The sequence below is a fragment of the Antechinus flavipes genome, chromosome 3, assembly GCF_016432865.1.
Source record: "Antechinus flavipes isolate AdamAnt ecotype Samford, QLD, Australia chromosome 3, AdamAnt_v2, whole genome shotgun sequence".
Classification (NCBI taxonomy): domain Eukaryota; kingdom Metazoa; phylum Chordata; class Mammalia; order Dasyuromorphia; family Dasyuridae; genus Antechinus; species Antechinus flavipes.
Window position 1 is genome coordinate 322,085,037 of NC_067400.1, and position 23,818 is coordinate 322,108,854.

Below are 23,818 nucleotides of genomic sequence, written 5' to 3' on the forward strand. Positions count from 1 at the left end.
CATCTCTCTCTCTTTTTTTTGCTGAGGCAATTGGGGTTAAGTGATTTGCCCAGGGTCACACAGCTAGAAAGTGTTAAGTGTTTGAGATCAGATTTGAACTCAGGTCCTCCTGACTCCAGGGCTGGTGCTCTATCCACTGCACCACTTAGCTGCCCCTCATATCATCTCTTTTGAGCCTCAAAACAGCCATCTGAAGTGGATAAAGCAGATACTATTATCCCCATTTTATACATAAAGAAACAAAGTACTCTGAGTGGAGAGAGGTATCCATTTCTGGATTGATCTCTTAGTCTCTCTGGTAAGAGTTATGAAAGGGTGACGGGCACCACTTCAGAGAAATCTTTTTTTCCACTATGACAATTTTTATATTTGTTTATTTGATAACAAGTTCAGTTCGTTTTGTTGACAAGTTCAGTTTTAGCTCTCAACTTGTTGTATAAGTACTACAATATATTTTATATAGTCTGCAAAGAGTCTAAGCTTTCAAGAATCCTTCTGGAAAGTGATAACATTTCAGGTCTCCAGCAGCTCAGTACAGTAATCCTAGTTCAGGATAAAGAGATAGCCAAGGCTTTAGATAAACAAGTCTAATAATATCCTAATTCTCATTAATGAGATATAACCCTTTTAAAATGTCCTTGTTATTGAGATGTCAGGGGAAGCCCTGAAGTTTCTCCATATTCTACCAATACCTTTTGATCAGTTGTATAGAGAGAGCAACATACATTACCTACCTTTACAAGGTGCCTTTTCTCAGAAAGCAACCTGAAAAAGATGACATAAGAATATTAAAAAATCCCATGTTGAAAATTATCAGAGAAGAAAAAATAAGTAATGGTCAATATTGGAGGAGTTTTGGACAAATAGACTCAAAGAGCTATTGATGGAGTTCTGAATTTATCTAATCATTTTGGAAAGCAATCTGGAATCAACAATCACTCAGTCCACAAGCATTTGCTAATCACCTACTCTGTATTGAGCATTAGGCTACTTATTAGGGGTTCAAAGACAAAAAAGGAAAAGTTCCCTTTACAAACAGCATATACATGTACAGGAATAAACAACACAAATACAAGGAAAGTTTGGAAGAGATCATACTGACCATCTGGGAGGACTGAGAAAGGCTTCCTGAACTAAGCACTTGAACTAAAGGAAAGTGCTGAAAGAAACTGGGAATTCTAAGACAAAGAGATAGGGGAAAGTATATTCCAGGCATGAGGGAAATGGCCAGTCCAAAGGCTCAGAAATGGAGTATCATGTTCAAGACACTAAGAAGGCCATGTTGAGGCTAAAGCACAGAGTTCAAGAAGAGATTTCACTGTTAAGACATATAATTTCAGGAAATCAATAATTAAAATAAAATATCCAACCAAACCCCACCCTCCAAATGTTATGGCAGTAGTTTCTATAAAAAGGTGGGGGACACAAAGTAGATGGTTGTTGACTGGTGAAGAAATTGAGGAGATAAGAACAGCAAGTGATTCATTATGGGAATTGAGTGAACCATATTGAATCCATTTTGTGAATCACTTTTGGAGGTAGCTTAGTTTCAATTCAAGTATGTATCAAGACCAATTTCTGTTTTACGTGAAAATTTTATTCAACTGGGGGAATTGGGAGAAAACCTTATTTCATTTTTTGAACCTAGCCCTGCATGGCTGGGAAACTCAACCACTTCTCTCTGCTCCTTTCAGACCCTTAATCAAGGACCTAGGTTTTCCTGACCAGAAGCTCAATCAGATCCAAAAGTTAATACAAGTTGTTTTCTCATGATTGTATATCTGAAGCAATACATAGGCCTTATCTGAAAACTGATCCCATACTTGTCAATCAATTATTGTTTTCATGTTCCTTTAATTCTTTATAGATATATGGGGAAGAGTAGAACACCTCATTTTCTGAATTTAGAGAATTGCATCTGTTTGCTCTCCCCCTTCCAATTTGAAAAGTCCCTAATCAGTTCATCCAAATACAAATCAGATTATCCCATTATATTGTTTTCTTTTAATTAACTGGCCTTATTTGACTGTTTTTATGTATAAAAATCTATCTCCTCCAGTATTTGGGGTCTAGCCCTAAGCTGAGGAAGGTCTTTCTTTGTTAGGCAATTGGCATGCATTGCTTAATAAACTGATATGCTCAGAATATTGAACCTTTGTTTTCCTCAGTCATTTCATCTTTCACTGGACTCAGTGGGGAATGGATAAACAAATGCTGGTACATAAATGTAAGGATCAATAACAAACAATGAACATGAAGAACATAAGCCTATGGGAACTGATACAAAATGAAATAAACAGAACCAAGAAAACAATATATAAACTAACTACAACAAAATAAATGGAAAGTACAAAAAAATCAAAGTGAATGCTGTGAAATGTATAAACTTGGCCTCAAAGAACATCTATAAGAAGGCCTCCAGCTCCCTTCCTTCTTCATAAAGATGGAGAATTATGGGTATAGAACTGCTACATGAAATGCAGTTTGTTTTATTAAAACTGTTTTGTGCTCTTTATTCTTTGTTATAAGAACATGAAGGTGATAAAAAAAAAAAAAAGAAAACCCAAACCACTAAAAACTTTAATTAAAAAAAAAACAAAATACATTCTTTGGGTTTTTAATAATGATCTCTCATTCAGTTCATATCTTACAGTAACAAAAAAAGAATATGAAACAACATGAGAGTGCTTGGGGTTTATTCACCTTGGAACATCCAAATACTCCACCTTTAGCCTTCTAAATCTGGAACAACCCTCTTCGGTGCTTGATGCTTACTCTTTTTTCTTATTAGTGAGATCTTCCTAAAGCCTTCATTTTGTGGAGGGGCCTAAGCCAGCCCTTATTCTCCTTATGGTCCAATTTCTTACTTCCAGACTTCAAAACCATTCCCTGCCCTTGTCATTTGTTATCAACCTTTCCTCTTATCCCCAGTTCAGCTTTCTTTCGTGTATAGTCTTTCCGTATTAGAATATATCTTGGGGACAGAGACTGTCTTTATATTTGCTAGTATGTATGTGCCCAGTACAAAGCATTATATCTCAGCACAAAGCAAGCAAAGAATCAACACAGTTCTCTTCCTTCCTTCCTGTTTTCCTTTTTTTTTTTTAAATCACAAAAGCCTAGGGATAGACTCAAAACAGCCCTAATTTACACAGACAACAAACTGTTGGATATGTTTTGAATTTATTTGGCTCCTTATATTTTTTACTTATATTTTTCTTTTTTACCAGAATAAAGAATCTGATAAGTTTATTCCCCAGTGTATAAGTAATGCCTTTCATTTTTAACTCTGTAATACTATGTAATTCAAAAGATATTCTGTAGGTTGATTGTTACGGGATTTAGTCAACAAATTCATGATCACTCTAGCTATATCATGTATGATTTTAGATTTCAATGATACAATTTATCCTTTTTAACAACTGGAGGATTTGATGCCTGGTCCCATCTGGAAGTTGCTTTGTCCCCCTTGTCTTGAACAAGGCATTATAATTAGCTTTTTGTGCATATTTTTATCCACTCTGGGGTAATGTTTAGATTGAAACATCATGAAATAATATAATACTTACTCTTCAACACTTTTATCGTAAACAATCTTAATTCTTAAATGCTGATCAACATCCCTCTTCAGAACATGATTTGTTTTAAGCTGAACCTTGTATATGACCTGGAAATAATGGGAATAAAATGAAAAATAGAGTAAACTATCCAGGACAGCTGGATAAGTGCTACAACTTAAATTATTATACAATTTAATGGAACAAAGGTCACATCATTCAAAATAAGAAGTAACCTCCCCAAGTACCAATATTTCCCTTGCTAAAGTCTTTTATCTTCAGTGAGGCTGGTGATATAAATCTGAAAAAGTTCCACAGGAATTAGTAAGTATGTGCTCAAAATAGCAGATGCTAACAATCTACCCACTTACTATTTCTACCTGTAGACCTTTGGCAAGTCAGTTAACTTTCCTAGACCTCAGTTTTCTCATTTGTAAAATGAGTTACAGAAAAAATGTCAAACCCCTTCAGAATCTCTGTCAAGAAAACCTCAAATGGGTTCATACAGAAGAATCAGACAGAACTGAAATGATTAAATAAATAGCAACAAGTCTAAGAAAATTATTTTATTCCTGTCTGGTTTCATATCTTTATCCAAAAAAAATAGTAATTTTCAGCTAATTTAAGCCTCACTTGGTAACAGAACCTAGAAAGAAGTTCAAGCCTCCCCTATCTTTAAAATTCACTAAATTCTTATTAAGTATCTATTGTGTTCCAGGTATTACGCTAAGAGCTGGAGAAATGAAAAGAGACAAAAGATAATCTCTGCTCCCAAGGAATACAATATGCAATAAAGATGTATAAAGCACACTATTATACAGGATAGATGAGAAAATAATTAACAGACACTAGAAATAATAAAGAAGCACTTGGATTAAAAGGGGTTGAGAAAAATTTCCTGTAAAAAAAAGATTTAAAAAGAAGCTAGATTAGACAGTAGGCAAAGTTGAGGAGGGAGAGCATTCCAGACATGAGGGACAGCCAGAGAAAATTTTCAGAAGCAAAAATGGAGTGTCTTATTTGTAGGTCAGCCAGAAGGCCAGTGTTTCTGGATTAGAGTACCTGTCTGGGAGAACAATGTTAAGAAGACTGGAAAGATAGAAGGCGGCTAGGTGATAAAGGGCTTTAAATGCCTAGAAGCAATTTAAAGTTACTTTGGTTTACTAAATTGAGAGGGAAAGAATAAAAGGTGAAAAGGATTGTCAAGGATGGACCAAATGGACCAACACTTAGGAAAATATTTTTATTGGCTGAATGCAGAATGGATTGGAGTCGGAAGGGATTTGAGGCAGACAGAGCCATTCTAATACAATAAATGCAGGTATGAGATGATAAGCACCTGCACCAGAGTGGTGGCAATGTCAGAGGAGAGAAGGGGTTATGTGAAATCGAGAAGCCCAGGCAATAGATTAGAAGGAAAAGGAAAATCAAGGATAACTCCTAGATAATGAGCCTAAAGAACTAGGAGAATGGTATTACCCTCTTTAGAGGGAAAGGTCAGTTCCCTTTTGTAAGATGTCTCCTGGACATCCAATTCAATGTCTGAAAGATAGCTGAAAATATGAGATTGGAGGGCAGTAGAGATCTGGGGGCAGGATAGTTAGATTTAAGAATCATCAGCATAAAGATGGTAATTTAATCCACAGAAGCTGATGAGAACATCAAATGATAGGAGAGAGAGAGGAGAAGAAATCCCAAGTCAAAAAACTATTTTATTAATTCTTTTTAGGTTCTTAAAATGGAAGATAATAAAGTGGGCTAACCTTCACAGTCAAAAGCATTAAGGTGCTCTAAAAACTATAATAAAAAAGAAAAAAATTATATCAGTCAAGTAGCACTGAAAATTCTGCACCTTTTTAAAAATAGCTCCTGTGACATTGAAAGTAACTGCTTTTATGGTGATCTTGCATCTTAGCTGGAATTTTTCTGTGTAACTGCACGGATTACAGATCATGTGGGTTTCAAGACAAGGTGCCACAAAGGCCAAAGACTTCTAGTTGACAGCTTCTCCAGACCAAAGAAGCCAAGTTCTGAAAGGCATTTTTAGAAGCTATAGCAACACCCCATAGTTCCTTTTTAAATGTTTTTAATCTTTCCTTATCTATTCATTGAGTCCTTCCTTGAAGTCAAGAAGCATGGCCAGATGTTTCCTATCCTTAAAAAAAAGTGGTTCATAAATGATTATAGCTTCATCAATGAAAATGACATTAAAAAAGGTACCTTCATTACCTACAGACCATGAAGCCTTTACAAGACTTGCCACTCAAAACAACCCTAAAAGTCGTCTCTCTTATTAAACCAAGGGCTGCCAGACTTTTTTATTTGTATCCCCAGAGCTAAATGCAGAGCTAGGCACAGAGTAAGCTAAATAAACTCATTCAGATTTTAGTTATCAGTCTATATACAGTTACATATAGTATAACTATAGACAGTTATATATACAGTAGAATATAAAATCCTTAATAGGGCATATTTGACTTCTGCCTTTGTGTTTTCTAAACCTAATACTTAAAAAAGAGCTTAATAAATACTTTATTTTAACTGAATAACAATATTTATTCCATCTGTCGACTTGATTCAAGTCATTCTAGTAGAAGATCCTTACTAGGACAACAACTCAGGCTAATCTTCTAAATGAACCCCAGTTCTTATGAATCTCAAGGTCTTACCATGTTACTCCTCTATTCAATAAATTTCTATAGTTCTCTTTAGCACTTAGGATAAAATATAAACTCCTATTTGCATTTAAAGTCCTTCATAATTTGGTCTCATCCTACCTTTCCAAGCTCAATGCAAACTACTCCTTTGTCCCACTCTACGTCAGTACTGTTAAACTGATCATCTTTCTGTTTTCTCACTAACTGTCCCCTATCCCTGAAATATACTCCCTCTTCATTTCTCCTTCTAAAATCCCTTAATCTTGAAGAATCAATCACATATATAGACATTTCCATAAATATTTATCTCCAAAATGGTTTCTTGCTCTCCAAACTGCCTTGTAGTCTATATACATCCTGTATTTTATATGCACATACTGACTCCCTCATTCAATCATTAATCAATAAACCTTTATTAAGCCCCTATAAACACCTTGAGGACAGATTTTTTTGTTTTGTTTTGTCTTTGCTTCTTCAGCAACTAACACAGAGGTTGACATATAGCAGGTATTTTAAGGCTTCCTAGAATTTGTAAGAGGAAAAAATCTTGCCAAATAGGCTTTTCTATTTCACAATGAAGACACTGGCCATCTCTGTGCTAAAACTGTATCTTGTTCTAGTCCTCTTGACCATGCTTTCTAAGGACCCTACCGATGTCTAGTCAGGATAGTAAATAAATGTATAGGTAGTATAAATAACAGGAAGTAAGACTGCAAAGGGAAACCTAGCAGTTATGCTTGTAAATTGTATCATATTAACCAAAAACCATGTCCCAAAAATGTGTGCCAAATCAGGGAAAGTCTTGTGGTTAGGGCCTCCTGAACCTATGACTTTCTCAGATAAGTTCCAAACACCAACAATAATACCAGCAGAATGCTAATGGTTCTGACACCTTTGAGATAATGTAGATATAACTATATTTTACTGACAATTTTGAGATGACTCAGATGTTATTGAACTAACCCCAAAATGGCAATGATATGAGTTAAGGTGTCCCCCATTAAACTCTCTGAAAATGAGATCACAAAATCCTGTTCTCTTGGACTTATCCTCACATCCCCACTACTCTTAGCACCTCCTAAGGGTCCATGTTCCTTGAGTACTCCTAACACCAATCCAATTCAAGATTACTTAAGTGACTTTCTGGCTCACTATTCTCTTCACCACATGGCCTGCCTCTAACCATGTCAAAATAGTCTCCAGCACTTTGTCTCAATATCCCCTCCTACTTTGCATTCATTTATTTCTGTATTTTCTGTGCTCTTTGTCCCACATCCTCGGTCCCTTTAAAAAGTATGATTGCAGCCTCACTTCCCCTTGCCAGCTTGGTCTTTCTTAGAGACTAGGACCATGCCTACCCCATTTCAACATAAATTAATTAGCAATCCAATTTACTCCACCTGGAATGCACTCCTTGCTACCCTCAGCATTTTTCTTCAAGATGCTCAGGTATCATCTTCAATGTGGACCATAAAGTCCTCCTGATCTCAAACAGCTAGCTTTCTCCCTCTCAAAATATTCAAATGTTATTTCTTTTATTCTCACAACAACCCTAAGGAAAACCTTACTGTTTTAAAAGGAGGAAACTGAGAGGCAGGGGGGGAAGTAACTTGCGGACAGTCACAGATAAGTGTCTGAGGTTGCATTTGGACCCAAGTCTTCTCAACCCCCAGTCCAGAGCTCTAATATATTGCACCACTAGCAGGCACTCGGTCCTTTACTGCCATATGTTAACTATGTAGATATATTATTAACTTTGTATCCATGCCCGTATGTTGATACCCTTGCATGTCTCATCTCTCATTAGAATGTAACCTCCTGGCAAACAAGCTGGGATTGTTTCATTCTTTGCATTTGTATCACCTCTGTACCCAGTACAATGTCTGGCACAGAGCTGGCGCTTAATAGTTGATCGATTGGAATCCTGACCCTGTTCTTTAAACTTGCTGCATGGACAAAACGTCATGCGGAGGTTTTTTATTTTTCTTTCTTCTTCCGTCCTTTCGTTCTTTTGATTCTTTCTTCAACCCTTTTCTTTTTGACTCATTCATTCTTCCTTTCTTTCATTCACTCTTCCTTTAATTCTTTCTTTGATTCGATCTTTTTTTTTCTTCCATGATTTCTTCTTTCTTTTGGAAGTCAAACGCTTCATTTCTTCATCAGTAAAATGAGCCAATGCCTGCTGCCCTCGGGGATGCCCCATAAAGATGCCGGCTCTCCTCACTGGATAGGTCGGAGGAAAGATCTTTATAAACCTGACAACGCGAAAGAATGTGAATTACCATGCCCAATACCCTGGAGCCTCCTAGAGGAAGCGAACCCTCACGTCTGGCCCGGCGCCCGCGGTTCCGCTCTCGCTCCGACCCCGCCAGGAGCTTTGCTGCCGAGCCCACTCCCCCCTCCTCGACCGGCGCCCGCACCCCTACCTCATCAGCGGAGGGGACGCGGTGATGGCAATGGGAGCCGCCGCTCCAGGAGATCGAAGACGAGGTGGTGATGCTCGGCCGAAGACCAGTCAGGAAAAGCAGCACCGTCCACGGAGGTCCGCTCGGACGCCAGCCGCCCGGGCCTCCGCCTCCTTCGGCTGCCATCTTTAAGTGCTACCGAGCGTCGTTACCATGGAGTGCGTGATGCTACCGCATCGCGTACGTCTACGTGTACTCCATGACGTCACCTCCTCAGGAGAAGGCGGTCTCTGATTGGCTCGGAGTCGGAGGTTAGGAGGACCACTACGTTAGTACTCTCGGTCCCCTCGAATTGTATTGTAGGAATTCCTTCTCGAATTGTACGAATAAAACATTATTTTTTAGAACAGCTATGTTGTAAGTGTTTATCCGTTCTCTGTAGCAGCAGTAAGCGAGACACTATCGCCTGGGAAGAGTTGAGAATCACACAAGACTTTGGAGAGGCGCTAGATGCAACGCGCTATTAAAGATCAGGATTTAACTGTGTCTTTGAGGAAGAACATGGCAGGGAGAGAACTTGAGATGGGTTTGTCAAACGCAAGAGAAACCTGCGTTTGTGTCATCTGCTAGTGGCGAACGTGCGTAGAGTTCCACTGCTGTCCTTACTGCGGGGGGGAAAGCGAGAAAGCATGTCGGGAATTCCTCTTCCCCCACCCCACCCCCACCCCTCCGGCTCCTCCTGAACCCTGTACGTCAGTCTTTTGGGAGAACCTGGACAAAGCTGCTGAACAAGATGGGCAGCTTTGTGGATGGGTTTATATCCTTGAAAGAACTCCCAAATTCCATTTCATTATCTCCCCAAGTGAATGTAAGCTCCTCGAGAGCAAAGACTAGGCTTTCATTATTTTTTGGTTTTTTGTCTCATCCGCACCTGATAAATGATTACTGGCACTTGAAAATGATTATTAAATAGAAATTCAAATTGAATGCTTTGTAATAATTACCAAGCTTGGCCGTAAAGAAGAGCTATGAGATTGCACTTCTCTTTTTTTTTTTTTTTAACAGAGATAGAGGACCATAGGTTTGGAATTCTGCATAAATGTTCAGACTTGGTTGATGTGATGATTTGTTATGTAGAATTTTTAAGAAATTGTTGTTATTCATCTATATTAATCTGTATTCATCTGCCCTTTTTATGAGAACGTATTTTGTTTCCTGAAAGGAGAAGAAACAATACATTTCTGTGTTATATGTATACTACGTAATTGTGTATTTCTATTATATATTTATAAACCTGAGAAAACACCTTAAAGGAAATCACAATCATTGAGGAAAGGGTTTTGAATTTGAGTGAAAGCAGCCCCTTAGAGGCAAAAATACTGTAGATGATTAAAAATGGCTGTAGTGCCTTGTTTCCCAGCAGCTAATACAAGTGTTTTTAGTACTTACTGCTGGGAAACTGAATCAAAAAAAAAAAAAAAATCCTATCTGGACAGTATGGTAATATAAAGACAAAAGGAAAATACTCTTTCCCACTCAAGCAACTTTAATTCTACTATATCTTCCACATAATGTACATATATAGATAGATACAAAACATTCATGTAGATATATAGAAAATGAATTTAACATATAGATAAAAGACAATCTTGAAGAAAAAGGTACTAGCAGCTGAGGGGGAGAAGGGAACAGGAAAGTCCTCATTCAAAATGGATAGATAGGCAGATATAGAAAGATAGTATTAGATAAAAATATTGGTAAATGCTTAACAAAATAAAAATACAATGTAGATAATGCTAATTTTATTTCAAGGGATGGCTTCAAGAATCCATTTTTTCTTTTGGAGGCTATTAGGGTTAAGTAACTTGCACAAGATCCCCCATTTAGTATTTGCGGCTGGATTGCTCCTGAGTCTATATCAATGCTCTGTCTACCATACCACCTAGCTGCCCTAAGAATCCATTTTTATTTGAGTTTGATCCCACTGACATAAAGCACTAAGAAACAAATACAGGCAAGCAAGATAGCCTTTGGTTTGATCCTAATGGGAAAAAATAACACATAAAGGTGGAACTGGAAAAAGAGTGGGGGAAGGTAATATGAGAGGATTATGATATTTGAGCTGAGTCTTAAGACACTCCAAAGCTTACAAAAAGCAGAAGTGAGGAATGAATATATTCCTGGCTTGAGGGACTGTCAGTACAAAAGCATGTTTATGTGATTCACAAAAAGTAGGCAATATAGCTGTTTCATAGAGTAAATGGAGGATTAATGTTAGGTAGGATGATACCAAATTTTTAAAACCTTGAAAAACTAAACAGGACTTTACATTTAATTCTAAAGGTATTAAGAAGTCACTAGAGTTTATCAAATGAGATAATATCATAAAGTGCGCAGCATACTGCCTGGCATGTTGTTATTCAGTCATGTCCAGTTTTTCATAACCCACCACAGCACACCATTACTATTCATGGGGTTTTCTTTTCTTCTCTTTTTTTTTATTATAATAACTTTTTATTGACAGAACCCATGCCAGAGTAATTTTTTACAACATTATCCCTTGCACTCACTTCTGTTCCGATTTTCCCCCTCTCTCCCTCCCCCCCTCCCCTAGATGGCAAGCAGTCCTATATATGTTAAATACTTCGCAATATATCCTAGATACAATATATGTGTGCAGAACCAAAAAGTTCTTTTGCTGCACAGAGAGAATTGGATTCAGAAGGTAGAAATAACCTGGGAAGAAAAACAAAAATGCAAACAGTTTACATTCATTTCCCAGTGTTCTTTTTTTGGATGTAGCTGCTTCTGTCCATCATTGATCAATTGAAACTGAGTTAGATCTTTTTGTCAAAGAAATCCACTTCCATCAGAATACATCTTCATACAGTATCATTGTTGAAGTATATAATGATCTACTGGTTCTGCTCATGTCACTTAGCATCAGTTCATGTAAGTCTCTCCAAGCCTCTCTGTATTCATCCTGCTGGTCATTTCTTATAAAACAATAATATTCCATAACATTCATATACCACAATTTACCCAGCCATTCTCCAATTGATGGGCATCCATTCATTTTCCAGTTTCTAATCACTACAAACAGGACTTCCACAAACATTGTGGCACATACAGGTTCCTTTCCCTTCTTTAATATCTCTTTGGGGTATAAGCCCAGTAGTAGCGCTACTGGATCAAAGGGTATGCACAGTTTGATAACTTTGATAATTCCAGATTGCTCTCCAGAATGGTTGGATTCGCTCACAACTCCACTAACAATGCATCAGTGTCCCAGTTTTCCCACATCCCCTCCAACATTCATCATTATTTTTTCCTGTCATCTTAGCCAATCTGACAGGTGTGTAGTGGTATCTCAGAGTTGTCTTAATTTGCATTTCTCTGATCAATAGTGATTTGGAACATTCTTTCATATGAGTGGTAATAGTTTCAATTTCATCATCTGAAAATTGTCTGTTCATATCCTTTGACCATTTATCAATTGGAGAATGGCTTGATTTCTTATAAATTAGGGTCAGTTCTCTATATATTTTGGAAATGAGGCCTTTATCAGAACCTTTAACTGTGAAGATGTTTTCCCAGTTTGTTGCTTTCCTTCTAATCTTGTTTGCATTAGTTTTGTTTGTACAAAGGCTTTTTAATTTGATATAATCAAAATTTTCTATTTTGTGATCAATAATGATTTCTAGTTCATCTTTGGTCACACATTTCTTTCTCCTCCACAAGTCTGAGAGATAAACTATCCTATGTTCCTCTAATTTATTTATAATCTCATTCTTTATGCCTAGATCATGGACTCATGTTGATCTTATCTTGGTATATGGTGTTAAGTATGGGTCCATGCCTAATTTCTGCCATACTAATTTCCAGTTATCCCAGCAGTTTTTTTCAAATAATGAATTCTTATCCCAAAAGTTAGGATCTTTGGATTTGTCAAACACTAGATTGCTATAGTTGACTATTCTGTCTTGTGAACCTAACCTATTCCACTGATCAACTAATCTATTTCTTAGCCAATACCAAATGGTTTTGGTGACTGCTGCTTTATAATATAGTTTTAGATCAGGTACATCTAGGCCACCTTCATTTGATTTTTTTTTCATTAATTCCCTTGAAATTTTCGACCTTTTATTCTTCCATATGAATTTTGTTGTTATTTCTTCTAGATCATTAAAATATTTTCTTGGAAGTCTAATTGGTATAGCACTAAATAAATAGATTAGTTTAGGGAGTATTGTCATCTTTATTATATTCACTCAGCCTATCCAAGAGCTCTTAATATTTTTCCAATTATTTAAATCTGACTTTATTTGTGTGGAAAGTTTTTTTGTAATTTTGCTCAAATAATTCCTGATTTTCCTTTGGTAGGTAGATTCCCAAATATTTTATGCTGTCAACAGTTATTTCTCTTTGTATCTCTTGCTGTTGGGTTTTTTTGGTGATGTATAAAAATGCTGAGGATTTATGGGGATTTATTTTGTATCCAGCTACTTTGCTAAAATTATGAATTATTTCTAATAGCTTTTTAGTAGAATCTCTGGAGTTCTCTAGGTATACCATCATATCATCTGCAAAGAGTGATAGTTTGGTTTCCTCATTGCCTACTCTAATTCCTTTAATCTCTTTCTCGACTCTTATTGCAGAAGCTAGTGTTTCTAATACAATATTGAATAATAATGGTGATAGTGGGCAACCTTGCTTCACTCCAGATCTTACTGGGAAAGGTTCCAGTTTTTCCCCATTGCCTATGATGCTTACTGACGGTTTTAAATATATGCTCCTGATTATTTTAAGGAAAAGTCCATTTATTCCTATGCTCTCAAGTGTTTTTATTAGGAATGGATGTTGGATTTTATCAAATGCTTTTTCTGCATCTATTGAGATGATCATATGGTTTTTCTTTGTTTGGTTATTGATATAGTCAATTATGCTAATAGCTTTCCTAATATTGAACCAGCCCAGCATTCCTGGTATAAATCCTACTTGGTCATAGTGTATTGTCCTGGGGATGATTTTCTGTAATCTTTTTGCTAATATTTTATTTAAGATTTTAGCATCAATACTCATTAGGGAGATTGGTCTATAATTTTTGTTCCCTGTTTTCAGCCTATGTGGTTTAGGTATCAGTACCATGTCTGTGTTGTAAAAAGAGTTTGGTAGAACTCCTTCAATCCCTATTTTTTCAAATAGTTTATATAGCATTGGAGTTAATTGTTCTTTAAATGTTTGGTAGAATTCACATGTAAATCCATCTATCTGGTCCTGAGGATTTTTTCTTAGGGAGTTGGTTAATAGCTTGTTCTATTTCTTTTTCTAAGATGGGCCTGTTTAGGATATTTACTTCTTCCTCTGTTAATCTGGGCAAGCTATATTTTTGAAGGTATTCTTCTATTTCATTTAAGTTGTCGAATTTATTAGCATAAAGTTGGGCAAAGTAACTCCTAATTATTGCTCTAATTTCCTCTTCATTAGTGGCAAGTTCTCCCTTTTCATTTTTAAGAATAACAATTTGATTTTCCTCTTTCCTTTTTTTAATCTGATTTACAAAGGGTTTGTCTATTTTGTTGGTTTTTTCATAGAACCAACTCTCAGTTTTATTAACTAATTCAGTAGTTTTTTTTTTTTACTTTCAATTTTATTGATCTCTCCTTTTATTTTTAGGATTTCAAGTTTAGTGTTTGACTGGGGGTTTTTAATTTGTTCCTTTTCTAGCATTTTTAGTTGCAAGCCCAATTCATTGACCTTCTCTTTCTCTATTTTATACAAGTAGGCCTCTAAAGATATGAAATTTCCCCTTATTATCGCTTTGGCTGCATCCCACACTTTTTGGTATGATGTCTCATTATTGTCATTTTCTTGGGTAAAGTTATTAATTATGCCTATGACTTGCTGTTTCATCCGATCATTCTTTAGTATGAGATTATTTAGTTTCCAATTATTTTTTGGTCTTTCCCCTGGCTTTTTGTTGAATGTAATTTTCATTGCATCGTGGTCTGAAAAGGATGCAGTTATTATTTCTGCCTTACTGCATTTGAGTTTGACGTTTTTATGTCCTAATGTATGGTCAATTTTTGTATAGGTTCCATGAACTGCTGAAAAGAAAGCATACTCCTTTCTGTCTCCATTTTGTTTTCTCCAGAGATCCATCATATCTAATTTTTCTAGTATTCTATTTACTTCTTTGACTTCTTTCTTATTTACTTTATGGTTTCACTTATCTAATTCTGAGAATGTAAGGTTGAAATCTCCCACTATTATAGTTTTGCTGTCTGTTTCTTCTTGCATCTCTCTTAATTTTTCTTTTAAGAATTTAGATGCTACACCACTTGGTGCATATGTTTAAAGTTGATATTGCTTCATTATCTATGTTACCCTTTAGCAAGATATAGTGCCCTTCCTTATCTCTTTTAATTAGATCAATTTTTGCTTTAGTTTGATCTGAGATCAGGATGGCTACCCCTGCTTTTTTTTTTTACTTCACCTGAAGCATAGTAGATTTTGCTCCAATCTTTTACCTTTACTCTGAATGTATCTCCCTGCTTCGGCTGTTTCCTGTAAACAACATATTGTAGGATTATGGCTTTTAATCCATTCTGCTAACTGCTTCCTCTTTATGGGCCGTTTACCCTGTTCACATTTATGGTTAAAATTACCAATTCTGTATTACTTGCCATCTTGTTAACCCCTGTTTATGTTTATCCCTTCTTTCCCCCTTACTCCCCTTCCCAGTATTAAGCTTGTGAGCACCAATTGCTTCTCACAGCCCTCCCTTTTTAGTATTCATCCCCCCACCTTAGAGTTCCTCCCCCTATCTTACTCCTTTCCCTCACAGTTTCCGTATTCCCTTCCACTTAGCTTATTCCTTCCCTTTTCACTTTTCCCTTCTCACTTTTCAATGAGGTGGGAGAAGTTTCACCATAAATTGAATATTTCTAAAATTTTTCTCTTAAAGCCAATTCTGATGGCAGTAAGATACCCACTATATTCATCCTCATGGGCTTTTCTTGGCAAAGATGCTGGAATGGTTTGCCATTTCCTTCTCCAGAGGATTAAGACAAACAGTAGTTAACTAACCCACCCAGGATCCCATAGCTACTAAGTGGCTAAGGTGTGGAACACAGGTCTTTCGGATTCCAGGTCCAGTTCTATCCATTGAATTACTTAGCTGCCTTTAGGACATACATAGTAGGTGCTATATACTTTATCTCTGTAGAATTGTTTTGAAAGCACTGTAAAATGAAAGATATTGCTTAGCTCAGATTTTTAACATGGCTCCAATGAGTTAGTGGAAGGGGAGATGAAGATATACATTCGTTAATTGCTATTTAATATCAGGGACATAGCTGGGGCGACATAAAAACAAAAATGAAAATTCTTACCCTTAACACATTTATATTCAATTGGAAAAAACCAACATTTAGATAAGTTTTAGATTGTTGCATTCAATAACTTGACAAGAATTCTCCAATGGAGTTTCCCAGAGACTACTTATATAGAGGATGGCATCCTTATCAAATTTCAAGATAATAGAAAGAAAAGTATCTAACACACAATATGATGAATCCAAAAAGAGATTAAGAAGCTAGCATTAGGATGGACTTAATAAGATGAAATTCAATAAGAGTAGTTTTACACTTGAGCTTTTTAAAAATCAGCTTTGCAGATACTGGATGGGGACATTTAGTTAACAATTTATCTAAGAAAGCTTATGGGAGTTTTACTGAACCACAAACTCAACAAGGGAATAACGTATATGACAGATAAAAAAGCTAACAATGTTGGGCTACATTAAAGATAACTTCTGAAAATAAGGTCTATTTTCTATTCTGTCCTGATCAGACTACATCTTGAGTAGTTTTCAGTTCTGGGTCCAATATTTTAGGAAAGACATCAATAAGTTGGGAGTTTGGGATGGCTAATCAAATGAAAAAAATAGGAGTGTGTGGGGGGGGGTTGTGTTCATGTCAAATTATCTAAAGAATTGTCATGGGGAAGAATTATTCTGTTTGGCCTTAAGAAGGCAGAACTAGATGCCATGGGTAAAGAAAAACTAAAAAGGCAAATTTTAGGTTTCATATCAAGAAAAACCTCATACGTAATAATCACATTTACATAGTGTTTACTCTGTGCCAATCACTAAGCCAAGTAATGTTCAAAAGTGGAAGGGGCTCCTCTTAGAGTAAGCATGTCCTGTGAAGCATCTTTTCTTTTCTTTCTAGAATTACAATATTAGGACAGGGTTTTGATATGAGACCTAGTCTAACTTGAATGGAAAACCTTTTCAAGTTTAATTCATGCAGTGAAGATGTCCTCCTCTGAAATACTTGGTTAATTTTTTATCCAGGATCAATTATCCCCTTTTCTTTTTTTTTTTTTAAAGATTCAATTTCTGGAAGAAATTCAAGTCCTTGAAACTTGGATAGTTTCCAATGAAGTGCAATGTATTTGGTCACCCTTGACTAGCTAGTTTCAACACTGACATCACAATACTTGTTTAAGCAATCAAGATGCCTTAAAATTGCCTTTATCTCTGGAACTGTTTCATAATTATCATAAATGAAAAGCCATTGCTTTAATTGTTTTTTTTTAAAACAAGCAGGGTAAATTGCCCATTTGATACTAATGAAATCTCTTCTCATACCTGAATAATTGTGGAGCCCAAAAGCTAGTCGCCTAAATCATAATTCTCTTCTCCCACTAATCTAATCAGTTGTCAACACAATTTTTCCAAAGTTCAATTTTGACCATGTCACAGCCCTCAATAATAAACTCCAGTGACCCCATCATCTCCAGAATCCAATATAAAACCTTCTTTAGTATTCAGTCCTTCATAACCTGCCCACTACCCTTTCCAAGTCTTATACCTTCTGCCTTCCACACCCACAGCCATCATTCCAAGTACACTTATCTCCTTGCTGTTTTTCATACACCATAACCCCATTTCCCAAAGGCAATTTCATTGGCCATCCCCCATATCTAGTAGGCATTTCTTCCTGGCTTCAAGTTACAGCTAAAATCTAACCCTCTGAAGAAACATTTTCCTAAACACTTTCTCCAGAATGACCGGATCCATTCAGTTCCACCAACAATGTATCAATGTCCCAATTTTCCCACATCCCTTCCAACATTCTTCATTATCTTTTCCTGTCATCTTAGAAGTGTCTAGTGGTATCCGGGTTGTCTTAATTTGCATTTCTCTGATCAATAGTGATTTGGAGCACCATTTCATGCCTACAAATAGTTTCAATTTCTTCATCTGAAAATTGTTCCTATCATAATTTATCAATTAAGAGAATGGCTTGAATTCTTTAAAATGAGTTAATTATGTTTTAGGGAACTGAGTGTGGACCATAACATAGAATTCTCACTGTTTGCTTGAATTTTGTTTTCTTATTTACTTTTTTCCCTTGTGCAAGAGAATTGTATGTTTACACATATTGTACACACATTTAACATATTTTAACATGTATAACGTATAATGGATTGTTTGCCATCTAGAGGAGTGGGTGGGAGGAAGGAGGGGTAAATTTGGAACAAGCTTTGCAAGGGTCAATGTTGAAAAATTACCCATGCATGTTTTGTAAACAAAAAACTTTAATAAAAAAAATTATTTTCCCCAGTGACATGTAAAAACAAAATTTTTTTTATATACATGTATTTTTTACATGTTATATTATGTTGGGGAAAATAAGACAAAATGAAAAAAAAAACCCCAAGGAAAAAAGCAGATACTATGCTTTGATCCACATTGTTTCCTTGGTTCTTTCTCTAGATGCAGATGGTATTTTTTTATCCAAAGTTTGAGACCACTTAACTGTTGAGAACCAAGTATCCTTATCTGCAATTGTGTATACATTTCCCTGGTTCTGCATGCTTCACTCTGCATCAGTTCACGAAAATTTTTTCAAGCCTTATTAAGTCAGCCTATTCATTTTTTACACAATATTCAATTATATTCAAATAATATAACTTATTCAGACATTCCCTAAAGCCTTGCATATGACCATGCTAGAAGAAATGAAGGGGATTTGTTTCAGGAAAAACCCAGGCACAAAGTGAAGTAAGCAGAACAGGAAAGCAAACTCAACTACAACATAAATGAAAAGAACAGTACAAACTGAATGCTGTGAAATTATGTTTAGCATCATAAAGTTTTTTCATATTTACAAAGATAGCTCTCTGGAGGTAGGGCAGTAATAAAATGGAAAATATAAGTGATATAAAAGCTCTCAGTAAATATTTATTTTAAAAAACCATCAACAAACCTGTTGAATAGAAAAAGGCATTCAAAACAGTATACATTTGCAAAAAATGTATAATTTTATTTAATCAGTTTTCATATTCTAGATCCTTGAGGGATAGAGCATCTGGAAGAAAAAAAAAATAAGAGATGAGTAATAAATACACAAGTTTAATTTTATCTTACAAAAGGATATCGGGGATCCTGGTAGGCAAACAAGGCCTTATAAAAACTATAAAATAACAAAAACTTAGTGGCCTTAGTAAGGAAAAAAAAAAGATAAAGGAAAGACTAAGTGATTTGAAGAAGCAGATATCTTAGCAAGAACAGCATACCACCCTCATATACCCAAATACTTATTCTATGTTTTCCTAAATTATAGTGATGAGTTTCAAGTACATTTTGTTTCTTGCCAGAGACAGACCTGTTAACTGCTAGTAAACAAAGGCAGCTAAAACGCTGGGAATTTCACTAAGATAAATTAAAAAATAAAAAATCCCATTTTATCCTGTATCACTAAGTGTGCATCATTGCCCAAAGAAGGAGCAAATTGTTGCTTTTTAACATTTCCTACAAAAATTATGTTTGGTATACACTATACTCTCAAACAGTTTACCTTCTCTCTTATAATAGCTTTTGATAGGGAAAATACAGCTAAGCATGTTATACTTTCTTTACACAATACACAATATACTTTCTGAACACAATATGAATTGATTTCTATGGGAATATCTGTGATACATAGAACATAAAGAATCTTATCACAGTGAGGATGATATATCCAAAACAGATATAATTAAGGATTCATTAAGGATCAAATGCTGTTGTGGTGATTTAGAAACATGCTGAAAAGTGTTGTCCTGGTGGAGTCAAAACACACCAATGAAAAACCTCTTCATTTGTGTTGAACTAAATTTGAGGCTCCCTTCTGGTGTTCCATCATCTTAAGGTGACTAATTCAAACAAAATTTGTAAAATTCCCTCATCATTTGGGGGGTTAAGGGATGAGAGAAGATAAACTTAAGACAATTAAGTGTAAGTATTGTATCTAGACACCTTTGCTCCTGAATATTTCTCAGTCAATATTTCTATCCATAGCAATTTTTGGATGTAGATATAATTTCTTTTGAAAAAAATCATAGCTTGTAAGACTATAGAGGTGGTTTTTATAATTCATCCTAAAACTGCTAACATTTGACTTAACTTTGAAACTTGCCTTTGTTCATTCAAAAAAATTCAAAGCGACAAGGTTTAATACTTCCAAAAAGTAAATTCAGATGTTTAATACCCCCAATTTAATTCAATTAGGATCTGAACTCAGGGTCGTCCTGAATTCCAGATCCAGTACTTTATTGACAATATATTCTAGTTGCCAACCAAGGATGCCAGACATGTTCAACTGATCTACTCACCACTCGGATCCTGTGTCCAATGGCCTTAGCAGGAAGATTGCTTCTGAATTTGGCTCGAACCATTCCACTGTTTCCATGAGCCCGAGTAACTTTTCCCCAGATCACTCTTGTTCTGTTGGGTTTCCCACCAGGAGTCACTGTGTTGCTGATGAAGAAAAAAACACCCAGAATCTTAATCAATAAAATCATAACCTTCAAAGAAGTTCAAGGCAACCTCTATACAAAGATATGAACTCAAATCACAGGTTAGGAAAATAATTTTATTCTTAAACTATCATTCCAATGGGAACATTTTCAAACCTCAAATTTTTTCCTTCAACAGTTTTTTATTTTCCAAATACATACAAAAATAATTTTCAATATTCATTTTTGTTAAACTTTGTGTTCTAAAATTTTTCCCTCCCTTTTCCTCCTCCTCCACGACAGCAATCTATCTGATACAGGTTACACATATTTAATCATTTTAAATATATTTCCATACTAATCATGTTGTGAAAGAAAAATCAGAACAAAAGGAAAAGAAAAAACTCCACAAGGTAAAAAAATACTATTCTTCAATCCACATTCAGTCACCATAGCTTTCTCTCTGACTCATACTCAAATTTAAATTCATTCTAGCAACTATGTCAGAAAAACTTATAAATGAAATATATTTTACAATGAATAATTGTCAAAGATTTGGCCATTCTTAGCAACACAATGATCAAATACAAATCAAATACAATTCCAAAGAGCTAACAATGAAAAATACTATCTATCTCCCAGGAAGGAGACTATTGGTAAAAATGGGAGATATTATTTAAAAATTATTTAAAAACAAACCTCACCCTAGCTACAAATTCCACTGATTTAAAGGTCTGTATACAGAAATATTCAGATTTAGAAAAAGGTCCAGACTTCATAACCAATCTCTCCAAAATTATAAGTGATCTCTCAGATGACCAGATTTAATGACCTTTCATCAATTCTCATCCTTCTGGATCTGTCAATAATCACTAAACATTTATTAAGTATCCATCTTCTTACTATACTACTCTTTTGATTCTCCTACTTATCTGACCATTACTCTCATTTACCGGATTTTCCATCGGGAAACAACTGCTAAACAATGAGTGCCTCATATGGCTCTTTCCTGGACACTCCCTCCGTACCAGAGCTTCTTAAACCTTTCCCACTCACAACCCCTTATCATCTGACAAATTTTACAGGATGCTGGGCATAGAGGTATAAAAATCAAACATTTACTGATAATCATTAAGAAATTTATTTTAAAACAATTCTTTGTTGTGTGTATCTTTGTGCACATTTTCATTTGATAATCTCACCAGCTTCCTAGGATTCAATTATTTCTGCTGCTGATTCTTAAATATAATTAAGAATTACCTTCAATTTCTCATTCATTCTTTCTCAACCCCATCCTACTTCCAATCCAAATCTACCAAAACATCTCTTATATATAACCCCTTCTATTTCCTAATCAAGCTATGCAGGCCATAGTCTCCTCGTTTGTCTGCCTACCTCAACCCTCTCCCTATTTCTTGCCATCCTTCACTCAGTTATCATTGAGTGATCTTCCAAAAATGCAGGTCTGAACACACTAACTTCCCTATTCAATAAACTCTAGTGATTTCCCTATTTACATCTAGGATCAAAAAGAAATCTTGTTGGGGGTACAGAGCCTTCCATAACCTGTCCCCTATTCACTTTGCAATTTTCTTCAATAGACTTCTAAGTTTCTCCAGAATAAGTGCTTTCTTTTGCCCTTTTTATGTCCCATGCTTAGGATCAGTCAGTACACTGTGGGCACTTTAATATTTATTGACTAACCAACTAATTCATAATCTGAGATACCACTGTAGATCCAAGAATATTTATAAGCTCTTGTTTTACATTTGCACTAATAGGAAATATAGCTTTATGTTGAAAATGTTGGCAAAAGCTTACTATTCCTCAAAATAACTAAACATTTGAACTTACATCCTCTTATCCTTGAGCCAGTCTTAAAAAATAAACACACACACACACACCCCAAACTTACTTTTTGGCTTTGTATACATAAGCACATCTCTTGCCCAAATAGAATTCAGTTTCATCCCGAGCATAGACTCCTTCAATTTTCAAAAGAGCTGTATGTTCCCTCTGGTTTCGGAGGCCCCGTTTGTAGCCAGCAAAAATGGCTTTGGACCACAGTCTAAGACATAGGAATTACAAAGATAACCACTGTCATTTGAAGTTTGTGAATACATTATACATTACATATACATTTCATTTAGCATACTACATAATAAATACACATTTTAAGTGGAAGGATATCCTAAGAAGGATAGAGCATATAAAACACTGGAGAAAATATTAAGAAAATAAGGACTAGATTATTAAAATGAATTATATTTTCTTACCTTCCAGACATTTTGCTGTTCTAGAAGTCCTGTTTTTGGCAGGCCTTAAATCAAGAAATTCAAGTTTAAATGCTTGCAATGATGCTACTGCAAATAACAGAAATTGCCCTCCTCCCCCTTTTTAGTGGGGTAAAAGTTATTATCAATTCCTCCCAAATTTCTGATGTATTTCTTGCACTTAAATCTCCACTACTCATAAAAACACGAGAATTTGCCAAACACAGACAACACACAAGAATGTATACTTCAACATCCTTAGTACTAATGGGAACACCCCCCCCCACACACACACACACACGTAAGAAAAATGGCATTAATCCATTCTCCAATCCCCAAAGCCATACTCTATGACTAGACTGGCCAGGCTACATCTCCACCGGGATTTCTTCCTCCTGAGCACGGCTTTTCCTTGTGCCTGGAAATCCCTAGCTACATTCACGTCTCTCAATTAAAGCGTCTATTTCTAAATGAGAGCCATTTCAAATTTTAACCATTTGCACTTCCTCGCCATTAACATTATTTTGCTTATGTTCTGCACACGGAATAACTAATGTGTATGCAAGTAATTTTCTCCCAGGGCAAAGTTAAGCTCTTAGAGACGGAAACTTGTATATAGTTTTAAAATCCCTGAACTTATAAGAGCTAGGTAAATAGCTATGGTTAATTACTGGGAGCCAGGAGAGAAACCTGAAAGAAAAAGGCAAATTTCAAACGAGCACAGCAGTCGGAGCTGGAGATGAAGACTGGATCGAAAATGCCCAGTCAGTCCCAAGGGCCAAAACGCTGCAAATCCTTTTTGCGGAGCGCCTGGAACCCGCTCGCAAGGCGCTGGGGAAAAGCCCTTTCCCGGGGCGGCCAGCGGGCCTTCTACCATCCACCCAGTATCTCAGCCATCCCCCAGCCTCCCACACCCGGAATCATCCTGACCATAAGCTAGACCTTTGGCAGGCCAGCACTCGTAAGTAGCTGAGAAGGAGGGCTGCTCCCCGCCAGGTTATTTAACCCAAAAGAGAGAACAGGAGAGCAAACACCACTCACCTCCTCGGCTCCAAGATGGAGGAAAAAGGAAGTAAAGGTCCTGCCGCGCTGCCTTGTGGGATATTTTCTCTTCCTCCCCACCTCCCATTTTAGGT

General features: G+C 36.1%; 2 protein-coding genes across 2 annotated transcripts in view; both read right to left on the reverse strand.

The window, feature by feature from the left end:
• Positions 1-8,834, reverse strand: part of LMLN (leishmanolysin like peptidase) — a 49,232-nt gene extending 40,398 nt beyond the window's left edge. The window contains 4 exon segments of the mRNA XM_051985486.1: positions 735-765; positions 3,570-3,667; positions 8,641-8,808; positions 8,811-8,834. Coding sequence (XP_051841446.1) covers positions 735-765; positions 3,570-3,667; positions 8,641-8,808; positions 8,811-8,834 — 321 coding nt within the window.
• Positions 8,835-18,931: 10,097 nt separating this feature from the next.
• RPL35A (ribosomal protein L35a) lies at positions 18,932-23,779 on the reverse strand. The gene is made up of 5 exons (XM_051985498.1): positions 23,724-23,779; positions 22,686-22,729; positions 22,325-22,477; positions 20,287-20,431; positions 18,932-19,001 (listed from the first exon to the last, which is right to left on the reverse strand). The coding sequence occupies exons 2-5, from the start codon at positions 22,694-22,696 to the stop codon at positions 18,978-18,980; spliced, it is 333 nt and encodes a 110-aa protein (XP_051841458.1). The 5' UTR covers positions 22,697-22,729; positions 23,724-23,779; the 3' UTR covers positions 18,932-18,977.
• Between the last annotated feature and the right edge of the window lie 39 nt (positions 23,780-23,818).